Source organism: Diadema setosum, chromosome 15, assembly GCF_964275005.1.
Source record: "Diadema setosum chromosome 15, eeDiaSeto1, whole genome shotgun sequence".
NCBI lineage: Eukaryota > Metazoa > Echinodermata > Echinoidea > Diadematoida > Diadematidae > Diadema > Diadema setosum.
Genome location: NC_092699.1, coordinates 37,199,851 through 37,222,453, shown reverse-complemented (window position 1 = coordinate 37,222,453; position 22,603 = coordinate 37,199,851). Strand labels below are relative to the sequence as shown.

The 22,603-nt window shown below is 41.3% G+C and overlaps 1 protein-coding gene across 1 annotated transcript; it reads left to right on the top strand.

Annotated features, from left to right (window-relative positions):
* Positions 1 to 1,318: 1,318 nt before the first annotated feature.
* LOC140238737 (alkaline phosphatase-like) lies at positions 1,319 to 22,022 on the top strand. The gene is made up of 10 exons (XM_072318632.1): positions 1,319 to 1,385; positions 9,311 to 9,415; positions 10,781 to 11,004; positions 12,290 to 12,464; positions 12,856 to 13,031; positions 13,476 to 13,677; positions 13,866 to 14,009; positions 19,523 to 19,714; positions 20,372 to 20,509; positions 21,649 to 22,022. Exons 1-10 carry the CDS (start codon positions 1,319 to 1,321, stop codon positions 22,020 to 22,022), a joined length of 1,797 nt encoding a protein of 598 aa, XP_072174733.1.
* The last annotated feature ends 581 nt before the right edge of the window (positions 22,023 to 22,603 follow it).

The window sequence follows — 22,603 nt, the reverse complement described above, 5'->3', positions numbered from 1 at the left end:
ATTCGTTTGTCCGAAAATGAAATAAGGTTTGTTGTTCCGAATGTTCGTTAATCCCCAAATGTAAGAAGGTTCGTTATTCTGAAGGTTCAACAGTCCGAAAATGAAATACTTTTTGTAAATCCGAAAATGAAGAATGATTGATGAGCCCTCGGAATAACAAGCTTTTTTTTTTTTCATTTCTGGCTAACTAACCTCCGGAGTAACAAGCCACATTCTATTTTCGGATTAACAAACCTCCGGAATAACGAGCTTCGTTCCTCTTCGGATTTATGAACCTTCGGACTAACGAGCCTTCGGAATAACGATCCTTCGGAATAGCGAACCTTCGAAATAACGAACTGTAACTACACTGGTTCAGGATCTGGACTCGTAAACAGGAGATGGGGGTTGGATTCATTTCCGGTTTCATTGCTTTCTCTCTTTAGGATCTACCGGCGATGACTCTCGTGGTCTGAGTGTAAAGTATATGATACCTGACAATAATGGGGCTGTAGTAGATTTTGATCAGAGCTAGGGAGATAGCGAAAGTGATGTTGAAATTGGACCTCGATTGGATGCAAATAACTGTTCATTTTCAAAACAAAACAAAATTATCATCGTTTTAACCGTTGTGCCACAATTCGTTCTTGACTTAGACCGATTCTACGATGTTCGGTTGGCTCCTGAATGTGTTGTTCTGGTCCAGGAACAGTTTACATTTGATATTCACCTCTGTTTTTTGGTCGCAACAGTCTCTTTAACAAGTCAATCACAACTTCTCGATCAGCAGTCGTTATCTGATAACGTCTACAGGGACCTCCCATTTGTAAGGGCATTTCACAGGCATTATGTGATTCGGCCTGTCGCGATGCTGCGCGATTCGAGTTATCAATCAGGCCCACGTCAGAGTGACAAGACGCTGGCATCGTTCTCTGCATAAAGTAGAACGTTGTTTGTAGCCCCTATAGTTTGACAGATAACGCTGGTGTCTACACAAGGGAGTTTAAAACCCTTGTCCAGCTGATAAACGCTGGTTAACTATAGTATAGAAGTAGTAGTTTAGTAGTAATGGTAGTAGGATAAGTAGTGCTATCATGATAATGATAATGATTATAATGATAATAGTGATAGCGAAATGATAATTATGATAACGATGATAATGATAATCATGATTATAAAAATGTTACTGATAATATTATCATTAGGTAGCGTGTACTGCGTTTCTTTGTTCTGTGATGGTGTGATCTGTAACCTAGATTAGAAAAGGTTAAATAGCATTCGTAGGTAAATCAATGGTTTCCATATCTCGTCTGCTTTGTCGAAGGACTTTCGAGCGGTCATGGCCAAATGGTGCAGGGAGCGTTGGGTGCGGGGCGCCGATGGAATGCCGCCCCGCCACATGCCCGGTGAGCGCTGGCTCACGGCGGGGTGAAATGACCGAAGTAATTAACATTCCGCCAAGTTGTCATCATTGCGAAAGAAAGAAGAAGCTTACGGAGGGGAACTGTCTATCTTTAGCGGCTAATTTTCTCGAACAAGGCCGGGGGGGGGGGGATAGGGGAGGAGAGGCAGATGAATAATAGCTTGATAGGAGAGAGAGAGAGAGAGAGAGAGAGAGGGGGGGGGGGGGACAAACCATCACTGCAAACTTTTATTTTCCCGCGCAATGCGCGCGATTTTGATCTTAATGGCAGGCGATGTCAGCAGTACTTCCAGCGGTCACCAGTTGATTATCACTCGCACAGTGCCGCGTTGGGCCATTAACTAGTGACCATGTTTAACGGGTCGGACAAATGGGAGCCTTACCCCAGTAATGGAGAGAAGTTCTCAATACTCCTTGGTAATGCCTGGCCTGAAATGGAATCCTCCGGACTCGCTCAGGGTGACCCTTCGGGTTTGTATCCTGCGTGGGCTCATCCTTAACTGGTCTACCACCCGCGGTTGTCGTGGTATCACTGGCGCAGCGTGGGCGATCGTTGTTTCAATATCGGCGATTGGAAATATGGCGGCTCCCACTCACTTATGGCTTCCATCAACCTCACAACAATTTGAACCCCCCCCCCCTCTTCTTTACTCTATCTTCGCTCCATACAGCATATACTGAGAGTAACTCTCAATGCACTTGAACATTGTGATAACCAACACTTGCGCATTTCATGTTTACAACTTCGTATACTTCCGTTGTGCCTTATTGCTGGATCCTTTTTTAATTGGTTCGGACAGTTATTGAACAAAAAAATCAACTTTTGTGGAAATTCGTGTGTAAAAGTATTATAATAGACTTTACGTTGTGTTAAATAATTTCGGGTTTCTAGCAGTCGTCATCATCATCATCCCCATTATCACCATTATACCATCATCATCACTGCCATCATCATCACCATCATCACCAAGATCATCATCATCATCACCACCATATCACCATTATCACAACACCACCATTATCACCATCACCGTCATCATCGTCATCATCATCGTCATCATCGTTTGTCCAACTACTAGATAAGTGAAAGAGTTTTGTTTCATTGTCATCTTCATCACCCTTCTTCTTCTTCGTTGTCGTCGTCGTTCTTCAGTTCTCCGTTTATAATCTCATATTTGCGCCGATTGCAAATCCGAACATTCTTGTGACATGTTGCACGTGATCTGTTGAGGAGTCAATTGGTGTCTTCTTTGCTTTTCCCACAAAATGCACACATCCTAGTTAAGTACCTGTCGGAAAATTAGCTATATCATGAACCAGATTCGACCAGTTCGTCAATATCTAGATAAGATCTCACCCAGCCATTCGCCAGCAGACAGGTACCGCCGATTCTATACCAGGAGCGGATTCCTCTTACTTTAATTCAGTATCCACGCGTCCCAATCCAGCCCACACCTGCGCACTGGGTTAACGTTACCCTTTTTGGCGGTCCCATTCCAAAGGGCGTCTGCTTTTCTCATTATACCACGCCTTTCCTCACGTGTCAAAGTTCTGACGTACTTTTCAAATCACTGGCAGTTGTATTCCAGACTTAGCTGAGAATCATCCTCTATGAGATTGCTATATCAGTATGATGCACTCATGGGAAATGGTTACCAATTGTGTGGGCACTGCGGCATAATGGATAAGATTCTAGATTTCCAATCGGAGGTTCCTAGTTCGAATCCCGTCAAGTACCTACGTCCTTGGACAAGATGTTTTTACCCACCTTGTCCCTCTCATCCCAGATATGTACATAAGTGGGTACTTGGAAACGCCAGAGTAATGATGATGTTGCTGGGTTCTCTGGTAGAGTAGTAGCAACACCAAAGAGCCTACTAGATAAAGAAGACCGTATTATCATTATCATTTTTATCACTTGCAATGACGTCATGTTCATGGCAAGAACATCGAAAAAGCAGTAATGAAAACTAACAAAAAAATAGGACTGAAAAGAACTTTCCCTCTCATTGTTCCTTCGGGTTACTTACTTTTCTGCATCCTATGTCCCGTAAAAACCAAAACAACGACGCTGAAGGTTCGCCTATGCTATACACCTACATGAGGCATTATGAGTTAAACGCACGTATTTTTACTCAAAGAAAAATTTTTGAAGACCAACATTGATTGCAGTTCAATTGATACTTGTATGTATTTTGTTTACATCTATAGTTGTTCCAGGTAATCCACAATGTCTGGGGATATTTGTAAACAACTGCATTTTGTGCGGAACAAAATTAATGTAAGATTGCTGTTTTCAGGCTCTGGTTCATTGCCAAAACAAAACTGGACCTTTAATGTCAAACAACCACCATTCATGGAGAGATTATTTATTATCCAGCGAGTATATTCCTCAGGAGTGCATGCCTTTTCTCGTCACAAAAAAGAGCGATAAACTCAGACGAAATCGTCTTACCTTCTGGTACAGAAACGCCAGGTTCAGTGACACATTATGCTCAATGTTATAAACAATCCGTAATGATATTTCCATATTCATAGAGAATATTTTGCTCTGTTTTCCTCATTTCTTAAAAATTTTCCTTCCCCATCACGCAACGTCAAAGATATCACCAGGAAACACTCGTACTTTTTTTATTTGGTGTGGGGGGGGGGGGGTAACGTTTACAGAGTTAAAGACTCTTAGTCATTTTAAGTAATTGAGACTGGTCTATATTGTCTGAGAAAAGAATATAATGGAAAAGCATGACTTTAATGATAAATGACGTCTTTGTATACTATATTTTGAATACTACATTAAATGTAATAATAAAGTTGACATTCACCAGTGTGGTAGCGGAATACTGTCGTATAATGGAAAGTTTAAAGTTTTGACAATTATAATTATTTACATGGTAGGATCCTTTGCTTTATGCTACCAAGAAAATAAACCGCATACAGTATCAGGCCCCATTTCTCTCTTTCTCTCTTCTTTCGATCTTTAAAATAACAACAACAACAACAGTATCAGAAATGCGGGAGGATAACATTGCAGACGTAGTTGGAGGCCGTTAGCTGCCGATCGTCCATGGGCAAATGGGTAGCACATACAGGCTTTGTCATGAGTTTTCGTGGGGGGGGGGGGATAAATTTTCATCTGGTGGATGATATCTTTACCTGGTTTGTAGGTCTCACGGAATTCACTGGAGAACGATTGTTGCTCAGTCAGTGATTATAGAATGAGGCAAATAATAACCAAATTGCAACAGCGCCGCCAACGAACAACGAAGACAACCTGGTATTCATTTGTACATCAGCCAATGTGTCAAAACGTCATTGCTAATCAATGTGCTCGAAAGCTGTGTAATATGCTTGGCTATGGGGATCATATTGTTGCTGCTTATTTTCTTTCATAACTTTTTATGTAAACCTTCAATCCACATTACATAGACCAAGAATAAAGAGTTTTAAACAGGTTTCCTATAATGGTTTTTTTTTTTCCTTTGTGCTATTCAAAATATCCATCTGTGCATAGGCAAGTACATAAATGGGCATTTGTGATAAAATGTAATCACACTGATTGCAAGACAATAATACATGTCAGTATAACATTCACCTCCTAGGTTTGTATCTGTGTATATGATTATGTGTGTGTGTGCGTGTGTGTGTGTGTGTGTGTGTGTTTGTGTGTGCTTGTATGTAGGCGTGTTGTGTCTCTGTTCGTTGGACTTTGGAGAGATCATTCTGCCCATGTGGGCGTGCAACATTACATCAAATCGCTGGTGCGACACCTTGAGAATGTGACATGCAACCACACGTGACTCTGTCATGTGACGCTGTCATGTGACTCGCTTGATTTGCTCCTTTTCCTGTGCTGAAGGCTGTTGAGTAATGTTTTGACAGATAACGGAAATGACATCATCTCACTAAACCTTCCGGCACTGTCACCTTAAAATGCCATCACTTTGCACACACAGGTAACCAATACTAATTATAAGTCAAAACATCCCAGGTGCTGCGTATGTATTCAAATTTTTCATTCTGGCGTCATTACTTCTTTTTTTTTTTCAATTTGCAATTGATTGACAATTGCCATTCAAAGTGTTATTTGCTTTTTTCTCCATAAAAAAATAAAACTTGTACAATTCCAAACTCTCCCCCCAACACAAGTCCGATTTTGCTCAGCACCAGGGTTGGGCTATAGGAAACGTAGAATGGAGTCTCCTTTTCGAGCCGTTGCATCAACTTGATAAAGACTGTCAGATTGCTGAAAGCTATTACTTACATCTAAAGCCTAATTTAAGTGGAGTCCAGCCTGCGATCTCGGCTTTGACGAGGGACGTTTATGACGTCGTACCTCTGAATCGGACTCGGTTAAAAGGGTTCGGCTGCGACATAGTTTTATTAGCATGGATCAGAGGAACGAATGAATGAAGGGATCAAACACCAAGGTATGGATAAAAGAGGAAAGAACTCGAGAAGAAAGCCAAATTAACCTTGGTCCGTTATACCCGAAGGAGAGCAAGAAGGCAGTAAATCCAATCTTTTTGTTATTTTTTAGTTTATTTTGAATTCTTCCCTCATGAGCTTGTTTTTGCTGACTTCATACATCTTATAGTTGTCACCCTTCCCTGGAAACAAAAAGATAAGTCACAATGAAAAAGATAGTAGTGATAATGAAAATAAGGTCTTGTTTACCCAGGGTTGCCTCTTCAGTGTTGCCACTGCTCTACCAGAGGGCCCTGCCATTATTATGAAATGAAAAAGATCACCTGAAATTTGTGTATTTTTTTTTTACTTGCTAAGAGAAACGACATATACAGACTTTAAATCTAGTCATACATAGTGAGCGTGAGATAAAAGTCATAAAATAATTTTACTTGAATTAATCCTACACTGAAAGCGATTTTCATCCCTCCCCTTCCCCCCTAAAAAACCCAAATAAACACAGATGATATAAAAAAAAAAACAGTGATAAGAAAAAGCCACTACAAAGACAATGCGACATTCAAATGTACTTTCTGATAGGAAGTAATTTGACTACGTGTAAGCCCTTAAAGTTGCCTAAAATGGGAAAGGCAAAAATAGCATTGATATCCTTTTTCCTTTAGCGCCTTTTTGGCTCTGCAGCGATGCATTTCAAGCCTTGCCGTGTCAGTGCGACGCACGGTGCCTGGACACGACATTCCGCGCAGAATGACGAAAATCGAGGTCGACGCTTCGTTTTGATTGGTTCTTCAACCAATCACAAACGGTTTGCACGCCGCCCCGTGCCGGAGAAGTCGATCGCGCTTGGCAGACGGTCTCGGCAGATTTCACATGATAATGCAGGGTTTTAGATATTAGAATCACCATTCGGTCTTTCGCATTATGATGTACCTCAATAATTTCACATAATATAATTGTAGAGAAACCTTATTATTAAGTTTCCCATACAAACTATACTTTTTATCAGACATAGTCAGATCATCTGAATGGTTTATTTCGAGGAGACATTATGAATTATGAATTTCCACTATTATTCTTTTTTTCTGTAGCCTAGATACAGTCGACGAAATTTTCCATGTAATATCAAAGATCGCCTTCAATCTTACAGTGAGTACTTTAACTGCTCTAAAGTGATAGAAAATGCTGGACGACCTCGTATACCGGAAGAAAGTGGGTATCAGGATGTAATAAAATGTACTGCCCCGAGAATTTTCGCCATCGATTACGAGCAAAACACCCACGATTTTTTTCAAATCAAATTTGAACTTGTTATTTCACCTTCTGTAACTGTTATTCCTCATTTTTCCCACGGGATTCAACTGCTCCGCTTTTTAAATGGTTCGTCCATGATGTGCGGGGTCGTGAAATCCATAAATTGCCCAGGGCAGGACATAGTGGTAAAGTGGTGGTGGTTGAACATAAGAATAAGCGTGTGTGTATTTGTGTGTGTGTGTGTGGGGGGGGGGGGTGATGGATGGAAGAATGGATGTATTCGTCACTATACCTTGGATGTGGCGACTTCCTGCTAGCAAGAAGCATTTATATGAGAGACACTGACCGCGGGAATCTGCGTGCCAGCCGGCAAAGCCATCGCAGAAATGAATGACCCATTTTGTGACGAGTCGATTGGCCATGATTTCGCGATAATTCGGAATGGAAACAGCTTGATTTCACCACTGATTCTCAGCCACACTGTCCCCACTACTACTATCTTCTCGTCAGCACAGGTGTACAAACGTCCCTTTCTTTCTCCCTTTCTCTCTCTGAGGACATCTATTTTCCCTAGCTCGTTACTGGTCAAACGGTCATGGACACAGATTATGCTCCTCATCATGGGCGTTTAAAGGGACACTTAAAACAAAAATTGAGATGATACCAAAATGGCAGAAATGGTAACGTTTCAAATATCCGAGGTAATACTGCAATATAGTATCTGATATTGTGCTAAAAAAAGTGAGAGCTAACTAAAATATAAAAAAAAAAATGTAGGAAAAGCTATGAGTGACGTCATTATTGTAACAAATTAATTTTTCCTACAAACAGTAGTACGAGCCTCAATCGTTTAATAAAAGAATTTGTTAGAGTGACTTTTGTCGTAGACATGTTTCTAGTGAGAGCACATTTTCAAAGCATTTGTATTGTTGAGAGATTTTTCTTTTCCATCCTATGATAATGCTGCTTAGTCAGGAGTTCGATGATGTTTTCATAGAACTATCTTTGTGTGACGCAGTGTCTTTAAACTGGCAATGAGAACACTACTAGTTTAAATGGATGGTATAATTTTGGTTGAGATGGGGCTTCAGGTTTCCGATTTTCTTGTGAGATAATGAGAAACATCGTATGAAATATGAAAGAGCATAGTTCTAAGAGGAATTCAAAGCTTATTCTATGAAAATGGGTTTGAAATGGCTAAGATATCCAAAAACAGAGGTCCTAAGAAAAGATGGAACCCACCTCAACCAAAACTGTACCCTCCCTTTAAACTTGCAAAGAACCTTGCTTTAGGTATAGACCCTCCTAATCTTAGTGGTGCTACTCGTGGTGCCTTCGCATATATTACCAAGTCACCTTTTTGCCTTTTTATCCAGAACATGACACCCGAGTGAGTTTGGACATGTCGCCTTTTTGCTCTCTTGGCCTAATCAAGGCATCTCGAGAAATCTTAGACGAGTATCATTTCGTCTGTGAAAGCGCGTAATTTTCTTCCCAGCATTTCTTTGAAATGTATGATTGTAGTCATGAGTGCGCCAATATATGGGTGTGCGTGTGTTTGTATATATATATATATATATATATATATATATATATATATATATATATATATATATATATACATATATATATATATATATATATATACATATATATATATATATATATACATATATATATATATAGATATATAGATATAGATATATGTCATATATAATCATCTCTTTATTAGCATGTATTACATATAATCATTTTTTTAAAGAATTAATAACTGTAAGCCATTTAAAATGCAGCTTTGCTTCACAACATAAGCACAGAAGTGAAAGACAAACAAAAATGAACAAATAACCATTAAGGCATGTTTACACACACACACAGACACACACTCTTCTCTCTGTCTCTCTCTCCCCCTCTCTCTCCCTCTCTCTCTCTCTCTCTCTCTCTATATATATATATATATATATATATATATATATATATATATATATATATATGTATATATATATATAAACATATACATTTCCATATATTATACCCATCGTAGTTATCACCCTGCGTTATCAGCATCAACCCCATTGTGAAGTGGCGTCAGAAATGGCGCGCGTCCTGCGAGATGATTACCCCAGCCTGTCAAGCGAACCATAAAGTCGGGAGAAGTGATCAAGAGCGGCGTCTGTGGTTATAGTCGACGCACTTGACACTCTCCAAAAATGGCCTCACTCCATTTAACAGGTGGTTGGAGAACTGAACTGGGTTGGTTCGATGCTCGGATAGTGCTCGTGAGACGGCGTATGCTCGTTCCCACTGGAGGCTGGGTGACGAAACGGCCAGCCAAAGGCAAATTCGCGATGACGCTCCATCAGCTCAAGTCCTTTCCGATGAACATCTTTCTGATAATAGGCGCGTGTAACATAAATCGATTGTCACCGGCTGAATAATCGAATGTTTTTCCAATTTGTGGGAATGTCAACATTTCATTGAATTCCGCCGATCCTTACCTTCAATCTGAGGTTTTCTACGAACATTGCCTGTCACTTCTACTTACCTCCCTTTTCTTCTTTCCACTTTTTTTTTTCTGATTTGATACAAGAAAAATCACCAACTATCTTCGTCTACTTCTGACATTCACCTCGTACCACGCTTTTATTTGGAAACAACGGCGGTTCATACAATACCGGCGTTGATGTATGAGTACATCCATTGTAAGCGCCATGTATGACGTCAGGAACACCGCCCTGCGCCGCAAAAGTTGCGTCTTTGTGTTCAGGCTGAACGCGCCCCTGTCTTCGCTCGTGGGTCCGCGACCTCTCGTGTGTACACCTATCAGCACAGTCGCGTCATTGTTCCGTGCACTCCGAGCCGGGATGTGGCTTTCTCATCATCTTCATCTGAATTGCCTCGATTTTAGCACATTTCTATTTCGATTCCTTGATGGAAGGAGAGAGGGGGGGGGGGAGATTGTACCTCAAAAATAAATAAACAAACAAACAAACAAAAAGTTAGAAAAGTTCCTGAATCCGACAGAAATTCTTAAAATGAAAGGATATTTTGAATATTGTGTTTTTCTCGTGGACTTGACACACAATTCTCAGTGGCAGGTCTGTTGAACTTCTGAACATTTATTAAGACACTTTTTTTTTTATTGGGGGGGGGGGGTTCGGTTAACACTCAGTGTCCTCAAAACCTAAATTATATAGAATATGTGACCTGCTTATGACTTTGTCTTGTTGCTCGTCGGTGCTAACTATTTCAGCAGTTTGAAATATTGCAGACACAATTATTAAATCTTTGCGAAAGACAAATCACACAGCATTCATTCGTTTATCATATTCACAGATGCTTTTGATGATTGTGATAAGGATGCGGTAGTATGGTGGCATGATTTGCAGTATCTTTGTCGAGCTCCTTCTGTTTGCATGAGTCTCGATTTTTCAACCGGTAGTGTTCCATTTATATAAATTCCATTCAATTAAATTCATTCAACTATGCTTTATTACCATTGAATAAATAGTAATACACGATGCAAAGTATACATATGACAAATCTTATTGCTTTAACAGTCAATGAATTGAATGTATTAATCAAAAGTTTAGCAATTGCAATTGTTATTTAGTGATTAATGATTATAGATGCTAATGACTTTATAATTATGATGATAATTCCGGAATCTTCTGCTTCATTTCTCTCTTCATCTGTATACAGATGCTTTCCACTGGCATGTCAAAGGTCAAGCAGCCTTGGAGGAGGCCCTCCAGCGGCAGAGGTTGAACCTGAACGTCGCCAAGAACATCATCTTCTTCCTTGGGGACGGAATGGACGTAACGACGACCACGGCTGCACGGATACGGAAGGGACAGCTGAACGGAGAGACGGGGGAAGAAGCGTCGCTACACTTCGAGTACTTCCCGCACGTCGGTTTAGTCAAGGTGTGCGGAGTTGGATCATGATGGTGGTGGTGATGGCGATGAAGGTCGTGTTGATGGTGGTGGTGATTGTGATGGTGGTGATGGTGATGGTGATGGTGATGATGGTCATGTTCATGGTGATGGTGGTGATGGTGGTGATGGTGACGGTGACGGTGATGGTGACGGTGATGGTGATGGTGATGGTGATGGTGATGGCGATGGCGATGGCGATGGTGATGGTGATGGTTGTGATGGTGATGGTGGTAGTGGTGGTGGTGGTGGTGATGGTGATGGTGATGGTGATGGTGGTGGTGGTGGTGATGGTGATGGTGATGGTGATGATGGTCATGTTCATGGTGGTGGTGGTGGTGGTGGTGATGGTGATGGTGATGGTGACGGTGACGGTGGCGGTGACTGTGACGGTGATGGTGATGGTGATGGTGGTAGTGGTGATGGTGTTGGTGATGGTGGTGATGGTCGTGTTGGTGGTGGTGATGATGGTGGTGATGGTGATGATGAGGATGATTATCATCATTACAATAAGGAGAGGGGGAAAACGTTGAGAATGAGAAAAACGTGAAGGGGAGAAGAAAGAAAATGCTGCGGATGTTGGGGAGGAGGAGAAGGAGGAGGAAGAGGTGGTGGTAGTGGTAATGGTGCTGGTTGAGGAGGGGAAGGCGGGGATGGGCTGGACGAGGGTGAAAAGAACGAAGAGGAGATGGAGGGCGGAGGAAGAAGGGGAATGATGTAGAAGATGATGACAAAAATAAAGCTTGTCGCGCAGATGGGTTGGGAAGAACGATGTACGGATATGCGGGTTCGCGGACGGTAAGGGTCAATGTACGTAGTTTATTACCCATATGAAAGAATCGCCAATGCGGGGTGAAGTCGGTTAGGGGAGGAGAGAGGGATGGAACTCGTAGCTGGTGGGGTTAGTGGTCGATGATGAATTTAGAGCCTTTTAGGCTATCTTTTCATTAATCGATCATTTTGTGTCGCCTAGCACTCCATTAATCTCAGTTGTTTTCGACTTTCCGACTTTCTCAATCTTCCGTTCCGGAAAATTTCTCCCGCGCAGTGAGTCTTGCCAACATACAACCCCTGAATTGGCAAGATACCCTTGAACACCTTGATGAACACGGATATTGTGGGTAAAACGTTCTGCCTAAGGAAGAATACCCAAGGCAGCAATCGAACCAAGAATCTGTTGAGTTCATAGCCCAATTCATTCTGCCACAGTGCCTTATATACCGAGCGTTTGATTATAAATATAATCATCCTTTCTGCATTTTCCCCTCGGCTTCAGACATACAACACCGATCGCCAGGTACCGGACTCCGCCGGCACAGCCACGGCTTACCTCTGTGGGGTCAAAAGCAAGTTTGGAACGCTCGGGGTCGATGACCGCGTCGAGCGTGGCAAATGTTCGTCAATAGAGGGCGCTGCTGTAGATTCTATCATGATCGATTCACTGAGAGCAGGTAAGGAATGTTTTCCCGCCTTCGTCACCCACCAGAATCCTTTTCTCTTGTTGTTTTTCATGTCAGAAACACAGGATGTAGAGCCTGTATCAACAGAAAAGCTCACTTATAGTGATTTAACTGGGAGAAGAGGTGTGGGCTTGTTGAAAAGAGAAAGAGCAGGTTTCAAAGTTAGTGTCAATAATGTGATACTATGTTCGTTCTGTGCTAAAAAAAAAACAAAAAAAAAAAAACACACACGTGAAGAGGATGGAAGTAGGCTTTAATTTGAACCAGTCACCTGCCTCTTACTGCTTCTATGATTACTCTCTCCCTTTGCACAAACATTCTTCTTGTGCGGAAGTTATGTAGCATAAAGGATGTATTTGATATGATCTTTCTGTATGGACAGGTAAAAACACAGGCTTTGTGACCACTGCCAGGGTGACGCACGCCTCTCCAGCGGCGCTATACGCACACACTCCCGAGCGAAGGTGGGAGAACGACCACGATCTCGACTCCGACACCGTCAGGGAAGGTTGCAAGGACATCGCCCTGCAGCTTATCGAAAACGGAAAGAACTTTAACGTGAGCTTCGTGATACTTTGCCTGATTAACACTCACCTTATACTGCATCGTGGTTTCTGCCTGCTCAACGTCCATCAACATGTTATCATGAAATGTTTAAACCAGCAATCACTTGACGATTAAATGCATGCATGTATGAATGAATATAAATTGGAAGATGGATGGAGCGAGGGATAATCAAATAAATGATAAATCAATTATAGATAGGTATGTAAGCAATAAGTAAGTTAATGAATAATGAAAAAGTGAATAATGTATCAATCAGTTGTCAATATCATGAAGATAACTTTAAGTAAGTAAATAGATGAACAGATTCTTATACTGATTGAAATAGAGGGGGAAATGAATGAATAAATGAATGAATGTTTCCACGTAATGAAGGTACATGGTCTCTTTACAGTACATCTCCGAAAAACCCGTGGTCATTTTATGCTTTCACAACAGGTGATTATGGGCGGTGGTCGCCGAGAGCTGACCCATCGAGGCGTGGAGGATCCCGAGTACGATGGCAACTACGGACAACGGCGCGACGGCCGCAACCTGGTGAACGACTGGCTGGCCGACAAGGATCCTATGAGATCGCACTATGTTTGGAATCTGCGCGACTTCAACCGCGTTGACCCAGTCGAAACAGATCATCTGATCGGTAAGCCTCCAGTTTTGACTTCATTTTGACTTTACCGTGACACTGATTAGGGAGGAGATGATGTATCATTTACAGCGCCACATTTTGTCTTAAACTTTTTATTGCTGTATTTAACAATGTTGCTCTTTCAAAAAGAATCACCGTGAAATTTACAAACAGAAAGTTTCGTTCTTCTTGAAAACTTGCAGGCTTGTTTCAGCCGTCACACATGAAGTACGAGGCGGACCGCAGCTGGGATCGTGCCGGGGAACCTTCCCTAGCCCAGATGACGGAGAAGGCGATTAGAATCCTGCAGAAGAACAAGAAAGAAGGATTCTTTCTCTTTGTCGAAGGTAGGCGTGTGTAGCGCACACATACAACTTATCAGAGACATACGCTGACACGTGTACAAGTCCACCAATGCAACATTGATTGTGCACACACACTGAACATGATTATTACACAACGCATTGATACACACAAAAATGACTCACAACATGCACATACAACATCTACACACACCTTCACATAAGCATCTAGATCTACAACAAATTCCAAAATTTGTACAAAAACGTACAAGTTTTCTAAATCTAAAGGGACATTTACTCCAAATAATGTGGCTCAAGTGATTATCGTTCCTGCGTCTGGATTGGGAAGTAAAATCCCTGATTTAATGCGTATTATCGGGTGTTTTTTGTAGATTTTCTTTTTAGCAGCTGTATCCTAAGCAATTAGCGTAGACACAACATTGTCGACACTCGACGTATCAAACCAAGTGTTATCAAATAGTGAGCAGAAAAACCTTCTTCAGAAAATAGATTTGTGAAAAAAGAAGAAAAATGATGTGCGATACATGTCAATTTCTCACGGTCTTTAGCGAGATTTAGATCTGCGACGCGAACGTTATTAGGCAAACAGTAGTGTTCTGCACATGTGCGAGACAGCTGTTTCCATTGTCCAGCACGGGAGGAGGCGTCGTCTTAGCGTTCGCGTCGCAGATCTGAGGTCGCTAGTGTCTTCATGGTAGATACGCAACGCCAATCTCATGAAAAGAACACTGGACGGGGTGAGAACATTTAACTACGCCAGTACAGTAAACCTTTGAAAAAGAATGAATTCTTCGGTTGGGGTTTAGAATCTAGACTACAGAGATGGCATAACTATCGATCATCAACTTGTCACTGAGCCTAATCCGAACGGATCGTCAACACACACGGCCTGCTATCGGCGCGTATCGAACTACCTGACTTGTATATATGAACACACCCTGGGGACCAACAGGTGATGATGGCAGAGTTATGCTGAAAGGCTTATTGGCGGATAAAGTGCATTTACACTGTTTCCACAGATAACCAGTTCACAAGTTAACTGTAGTGCTCTACCAAGAGCATCAAAATCATCGTCGGCTAAAACATTAGAATGACACGTTAACTTAAACCTAAATAATTTGAATCAAGAAAGATTGAAACATCGCTAACTTAATTGGTTTCCGAGAAAATAGCAGATGAAATATGTCTCGATAGAAGAATGCCATTACAAGACTGATCTGGATGACTTCCATGTAGTTATGGAATAGACATTCAAGATGTAGGCCTACAAAATACCGTTTTTAAAGAAAGATATCTCGCTGAATTCAAAAGTAAGAGTACGAAACGTAGGAGAGTGTTGTCAAAGAAAAACAAAGAAAGAAGAGAATAGAATGGGAGACAAACATAGAAATTAAGAAAGCTCGTAATTTTTCTGTGAAATGGTTTCATCTGGTAAGAGTGTAGGCGATATCGAAACAGGTGAAACCAAGAAGTTTTTGTGATAAATCTTTGGTAAAAACCGGCGGCTATATAGAGACCCCTCCTTTCCCACCTTACCGCCCGCGGCAACAAGAATAGTCTAACAGGAATCCGATACCAGTCAATGATATTTTAAAGACCCGAGCTTCTCTTCCGCGGCAGTTCAACAAGAGTGCGTGCCCGGGAGAAAAAAAAAATCTTACCGATCCCGCGGGAAAACTAAAACTCTTGATTTCCTGTCACCATGATCACGTACTGACATCGTACTTCTATACGCTGTTATTTTCGCGTACAGATATTTTCACGATTGATGAGGTCGCAGACATTTTCGCGAGATGTTGTTTTCGCGAATCGACGCCGATGCTTACGTTAATGCTCTATTAACAAAGCGCATGGAGACAATTTCGTGTGTTGTTAAATTCGCGATCCAACTGTGATTCGCGAAATTCGCGAAAATTAAACTTTCGCGAAAATAACAGCTTTTACAGTATTCGGATCTGCATCTTCTGATTCGTATAGTATACTGGCGCTTCTTGAATTGACAAACAGGGATCTACGAACTTCTTTTTTCGTTCTTCTTTAAGGCACAATAAAGTAGATGCTAGGGATCTTTGCACAATCAACATTGCGTCATGTGGGTAACATGGTATTGGTGCACGTCACGAGTTCGACACCCACGAGTCATACAGCCCACGAGTCGTACAGCCCATGAGTTCGACACTAAGCAGAAATGCCGACGAGACCGACACATTTAGGCCCCGTGTTGTAATGTTGAACTCGTGGGCTGTTTTTACCTAGGGTAAAACTCATGGGTTGTGTGACTCGTGGGCTGTACGACTCGTGTACCTTTTTTTTTTTTTTTTTCAATGTCGAACTCGTGGGCTTTGTGTCTCGTGGGTGTCGGTCTCATGGGATGACCCCCATGCTATTCACAGTGACCTCCCGTCGAATGTGGACAAAATGCCATGCAGCATGATGATGATGATAGATTATCGTCGTGGTTATGTGACTTCGACATCTCTTTTTTGCACAAAAGATGTGATTTTTTAATATTTCTTAGAAGACATGCTTCTACATGCCTCTGCTAAGGCGATATTTTACCTGAGTTTTTTTTTTTTTTTTTTTTTTTTTTTTTTTTTTTTTTTTTTTAATCAAATGGATTTGTTGCCGGGATCGACTGCCGTTAGAATACTCCGTATCTTCGTGCACAATGCATTGTAAGGTATTCATCGTCGTGTTTCGTGGAATGATTTTCGGTTTATTTCCAAACGTGATGGAAATAAATGGAACATGCAACAGGAATGAAAAAGCATATTAGAAACTCCTGCTAACATTCTCGTCTTCATGTGTGTTCTCAACCACACGGTGAGGTGTTGACATGCTCGAATATTTTGTTAGGCCGAAAAACTTCCCATCTTTCTCGTAGGTTTACTTTGTTTTGATGAGAAACAAACACCTACTCAAAATTGTCATCGTGCTGTCGGCACTCAGACTCAACTATACTACCTCTGTCGTTACTTCCGGTCAGGAGAGGGACATTTTTGCGCTTCACACCTCAGCGAATGTCCTGTTTATTCATTGAACACTGCCTCCAGCGGCTTGTCCACAAGCTAGGGTTGGAAACGTATTTATGCCGACATGACGTGACATAAAATAAACAGTAGCACTCGACAAACGATAGCAGATGATAATATTGATATATTGATTTCACCCCCAAGAGCGCGCAACATTAAATGTTCCTCTGAAGTGAAGGGTGGGAACGGGGTAGAGGGTGATATTCGTGGCCCTAATTGGAATTTTACATATATAATGATGAAAGTGTATGGTCCTATACCTGAATATATTTTGAGCATCTCGTAATGCTGATAGTTTTCGTTCCACGTATGTATCTAGCAATCAATTTCTTACCCTTTTCACTTTTTCATACCAGAGATTGAGATGCGCTCATCTTCCAGAGTAATTCACAAAATTTTCAAGCTATATGCTTCTCTTGTAAATTCCTCTTTTCCTAGAGTAACAAAGTAAAATTTTATTGCTTACTTGTCTATTTATTTGAAAACAAAGTTGATATTATTATTATTGTATCCATGTTTTGTTGAAACTTATTTGATTTAAAGTTCCTTAAGATATGATGTACTCCGGTAAGCTTTATGTACATTACTTTGTATTACTTTATGTGGAAATAAAATCACTTGAATGGAATGATGAATGATAATGTAACATCAGTGACTGATGTACACGCACACTCGATTGTCTGAAACTTGCACGCCAGGAATTCGTTGATAAATATCAATGCTAAAAAGGTCTGTGTGTTTGCTTTTGTTTTTTTTTTTCACACTTTTTACATTGGTATTGTTTTGAAGTATAATAGGCCTACATCATCCACTCGTGAGACGTTTCAGAATTCTCAGAGGAGAAACACGTCACTTGGAATTGTTGAGACTCAAAAATATCGCAAATTTTATGCAATCTCGGTCTCCTGTATATGCCAGCGTTATCGTTGCTTAGTTTCAACCGAATAGCTATGTGTAGGCATTACACTTGCATTGGTGTAGATTTGTATGGCCATTCAATGACTTGTTGATCTCTGAAGAGTCAGCGTTCACAGGACGAGAGAGCGAGGAATGTGTCGTGTTTATTTTGACCCCTGTCCACCCGTGGTCCTGACCCATGGAATCTACACGTTGTTTTCTCTGGCCCAGTAGAGAGCGAACCGAAGGCAGAAAGTTCATCACTAGTGAAATTCTGTCCAGGAGGAAAAAATCCTGTCCCCTATAGTTTCTCGCTGTTGAAACACCGCTGTGGGGATAACAATGACATTTATTTAAAAAAAAAAATAAATAAATAAATAAATAAAGAAACGATTTGCGTTAAATTTCCCCCTAGAAATGAATCTAATTAAACACGTCCATCACGTAGTGAACCTGTGGAGTAGTTAAAAGGGAATAGTAAAAACAAAATCACACAAAAACACACACGAGATAAATCACAAGAAAAAACTCGTTTGAACAACTTCATTCCACCACCACGCACCATGATCTCCTTTAAACATTCTTAAGCTGAACAATCTTTTTCCTTGGTAGGTTACTTCACTGCCATGTCAATTTCAACAAGAAGATGCAAAAGTTTGTCTCAAAGCTCAATCAACCAAAGTGAAATTTTATTGTCGAAAGGGAAGATAATCACTGAGTTAGCTTTCCATAGTAATAAAAGCCACACAGACAAAGCATACCGAAAAAAGCCTTTAAGTTTAATTTTACGACGACGAAAAGAGCGGGCCACGTTGCCATGGTGATTAGATGTAGATGCGTTTCTGAGACGTCTTGGCTGTTGGTATCGTTTCCAAAGCTCCCAATGTCATCAAAGATGATTGAATGTAAACACGTGATGCTGGCCGGCCAACTCTGTTCCCACCATTTTCTAAATGCAAGAGTGACCGTCTGGCATTTGAGTGTTTTGGGAATGGTGAATGTTTGTGTTAGTGTGTGTGTGTGTGTGTGTGTGTGTGTGTGTGTGTGTGTGTGTGCGCGTGCGTGTGTGTGTGTGTTGAGTAGAGTTTAGTTTATTTTATTTATACACGGGTTGAAAGCCTGCTTTCAGTTGGACAGCTGTTTTCAGCTAGGCCGTGATTTATATCGAGTAACAAAGCATACACACAGTGAAACTTCAAAGATATACAATGATACACAATAAGAGACATTCACCGAGCAAGTAACAAATTAAAACAAAAATCAATGAAAAAGAAACATTTACAGATATCTACAAAAATGTTAAGAACATTGATATACTTCTATGGACACATTTAGGAATTTCCGCTAACTTCATAATTTCTTTCGTGAAAATCTTAATGTCAGTAATAGGGCCATAGCACTTAGACGAACAGGGAGTACTAAGTATTTTGTGTGTTGGAAGTGTATGTGTTTACATTACTATTTTATGCAGGTGTATGAAGCTCTTGTATTTGACTGCAGAGTCTTACTAAAAAAAAACACACACACACAGCCATTCCACGTTGACAAGTGATAACCGTACTTCTAACTCTTAACTCTGAATCTCTCCTCTGACTTTCATCCTCCAAGGCGGGAGGATCGACCACGGTCACCACGACGGCATGGCGCGCGACGCCCTCACCGAAACTTTGGCCATGGATGACGCCGTGGGTGCCGCCCTCCGATTAACCAGCTCGGAAGACACTCTCATCATAGTGACGGCCGACCACGCCCACGTGATGACAATGGCAGGATACCCTTCTCGGGGAAACCCCATCTTGGGTAAGTTCCAGTCTACGCTTTCTTTGGTGCATACCAACCAGATACAATCTGAGGCACATCTTGATTAGGTGACAAAACGCAGTCAAAGATGCATTTGATAAACCATAATAGCTAAGTGCAAAAAGAGCGAACTAATTTCCTTCACCTCATAGTCACTTGGTCTTTCGCCTTCACTGAAATAACTAAGACATTTCTGTAGGTTTGAAATCAAGGAGGAAATGGGTTTGATACAACCCCTAAGGCTTTGAGCGTTGTAGCTTAGACGCACAACGAATCCTCCAAATATTCAACGTGCGATTCCTTCTATGGCTCTAGAACTTCTAACAAAATAGACGTTTTGATATCCTCAGGAAGAACTCAAGAATGTTATATATTTATTTTGTCCGCGGTCTTGTAATAAAGCCTGATCCCAAATTGTTTCAACCTGTGACTGTCTTGGAAAATCTCGTTTTTTTCCTACTATCTAGATACTAGGTGACTGCAGTCAAACGAAACTCGATGAAAGTTGACTAATACAAGTTAACAGTATCTGAATCTTGACCGTATTGAAGGTTTAACTGTTTGAACAATATATTTATGATCTCTTCCACCCACCCTTGTAACCACATAATCCAAATAAAATCATAATTTTTCATATTGTGCTCCTGTACCTATCAGGCCTAGAGGACCATTATTTAGCTGATGACGACCTACCCTACTCCACGCTAAGCTACGCCAACGGTCCAGGCGCGAAGAACCTCAAGCTTTCCTTCAGAAAGTCCGGAGCCAGAGAGAACCTCACCAGTGTTGAGACGGGTGAGTAACATGTCTTGCTGTATCAGTGGCAGCCAAACAAACAAACAAACATGCACGGGACAATAATGTTTTCTGTACTTGAGCTAGAGTTGTGTAGAATTGCATCACAATCAGGGCCACATTTCATAAAAAGTTGATATGATAGCAACTCTTGCTGGAATGAAAATTGTCATAGTAACGACAAGAATCCAGCTTCCTGATTGGCTGTTGCTATTGGAAGTTGCCATTCCACCAAGAGTTGTCATCCTAACATCTTTGATGAAATGGGGCCCAGGGGCCCAGTAACGCGATAAACCATTCTATTTATTTGCATTTTTCTCGTCTTTTACCACACTTTCTGTAACTCAGATGTATTACTTGATACTTGATACTGTAATCCCTCTCACAGCTCCAAGAAGCTATACTGGGATGAATTACACGTGTGTGCCATTGGGAGGTGCCACCGTGATGATCTCTATCTACAATAAAACATGAAAAAGATAGTGTGCGCTGTGCAAGTAAAATCTGAACGCATCTTTTTAAAGGATGAGGGATCCAGAAGAAGGCTGCAAGATTGTAATGCAGGGGAGAGCAGTTTCTCTGAATGTTGTCAGGGTGGTGGAATGCACAACTTGACTAGGTAGGCGGTTCCAGATCCAAATTGTCCTTGGAAAGACAATTTCAAATTCGCAACCCGTCACAATAATAATTGCATTTTGAAGATCGTCTCCTTGACCAGCCTTGACTTCAGCTATCACTGTAATCTGATCACTGTATGCAAAGGGAAAATAAATTGTAGCTGTGGCTTACAAAATATAGGTCAAAGTACACGGATAGATTTCTCTTGAACCGACTGTGCCCGTTGATTCCAGTGATCTCCTTTGAAGCCCATTTAGTTCAGTCACCACTTCACACTTTTATGGTTTTGTGGAGTAATGATTATAATATCGTTACAATTTTGACGATGCAATATTAGGAATTCAACCAGTTCCATGCAGTTTTTCTCCAGTTTGAGCTATGAAATGTAGAGATGCCATTGTTGATGACGATTATTGATAATATTCTGCCGCCAAAAGTTCCGCCAAAACCACGCAAGTGAAAGGAAGACGCGCTCAAGTAACATCTTAGATTTTATGTTCGTCTTGGACGCTTCATTCCAGATGTGACCGGGTACAGGCAGCAGGCGCTGGTTCCTTTTGACGAGGAAACCCACGGGGGTCAGGACGTGATGGTCTACGCCCACGGCCCAATGGCGCACCTGTTCCACGGAGTGCAGGAACAGAGCTACATTCCGCTAGCAGTCCGCTACGCCGCCTGCATCGGCGGCGAGACGGAGCACTGTACGCACGGACAGGCGCGCTGGTGCGAGGACGGAAAACCGAGCCAGAGCCGAACCACGGACCAAACGTTAGCGGACGCGTCGACAGACACCCGAGGCGCGGCCGGAAGTTTACGGACGAGAGGGGGAGCCCTCCAAATTTTGAGCAGCGTCGTCGTCTTGCTGATTGTAAAACTGTTCACTATATCTCAGTGATTTTATTTTTGAGTCGCTGACAGAAAAAGGACAGACATCAAAGTGCCAGAACCCAATTCTATTAATGTACTTTTATATCCATACTACTAGTAATATGACGAGCAAAAGCAATAACAATTGTCACCATGATCTTAACTCGACCAACAAACATTCCTCCATGTGTCTTATTCAGGTTTTCAGGTCATTTTGATTCAATACTGTCAGTTTTTCATTACTATTTTTGTTTCTCTCGTTTCAAAAGGACACTGCGATGTATCAATTACCTCCTACAAAGGTCGATACACCCCAAACTGGCAGTAAGAGTAATCATAGACGACTACCAAAGATTTCTTTTTTATTAAGGAGACTTTTGCATGCCCAACAAAATGCCATGACTAATGTTTATCGCACCGTCTAGGTGTTCAAGAAACAGCTTCCATGTTGGGAAAATAAAATGCTTCAATTTTCTTACCCGTAGGACTATGACGTTAGGAGGTTTTAATCTTTAAATCTAATTGCATCCCCTCTCTCTCTCTTTTTTCCTCAAATTATCACCTTATTTTGTCCAGTTATCGAATATTGCGGTTTCTTTACAGTTTACG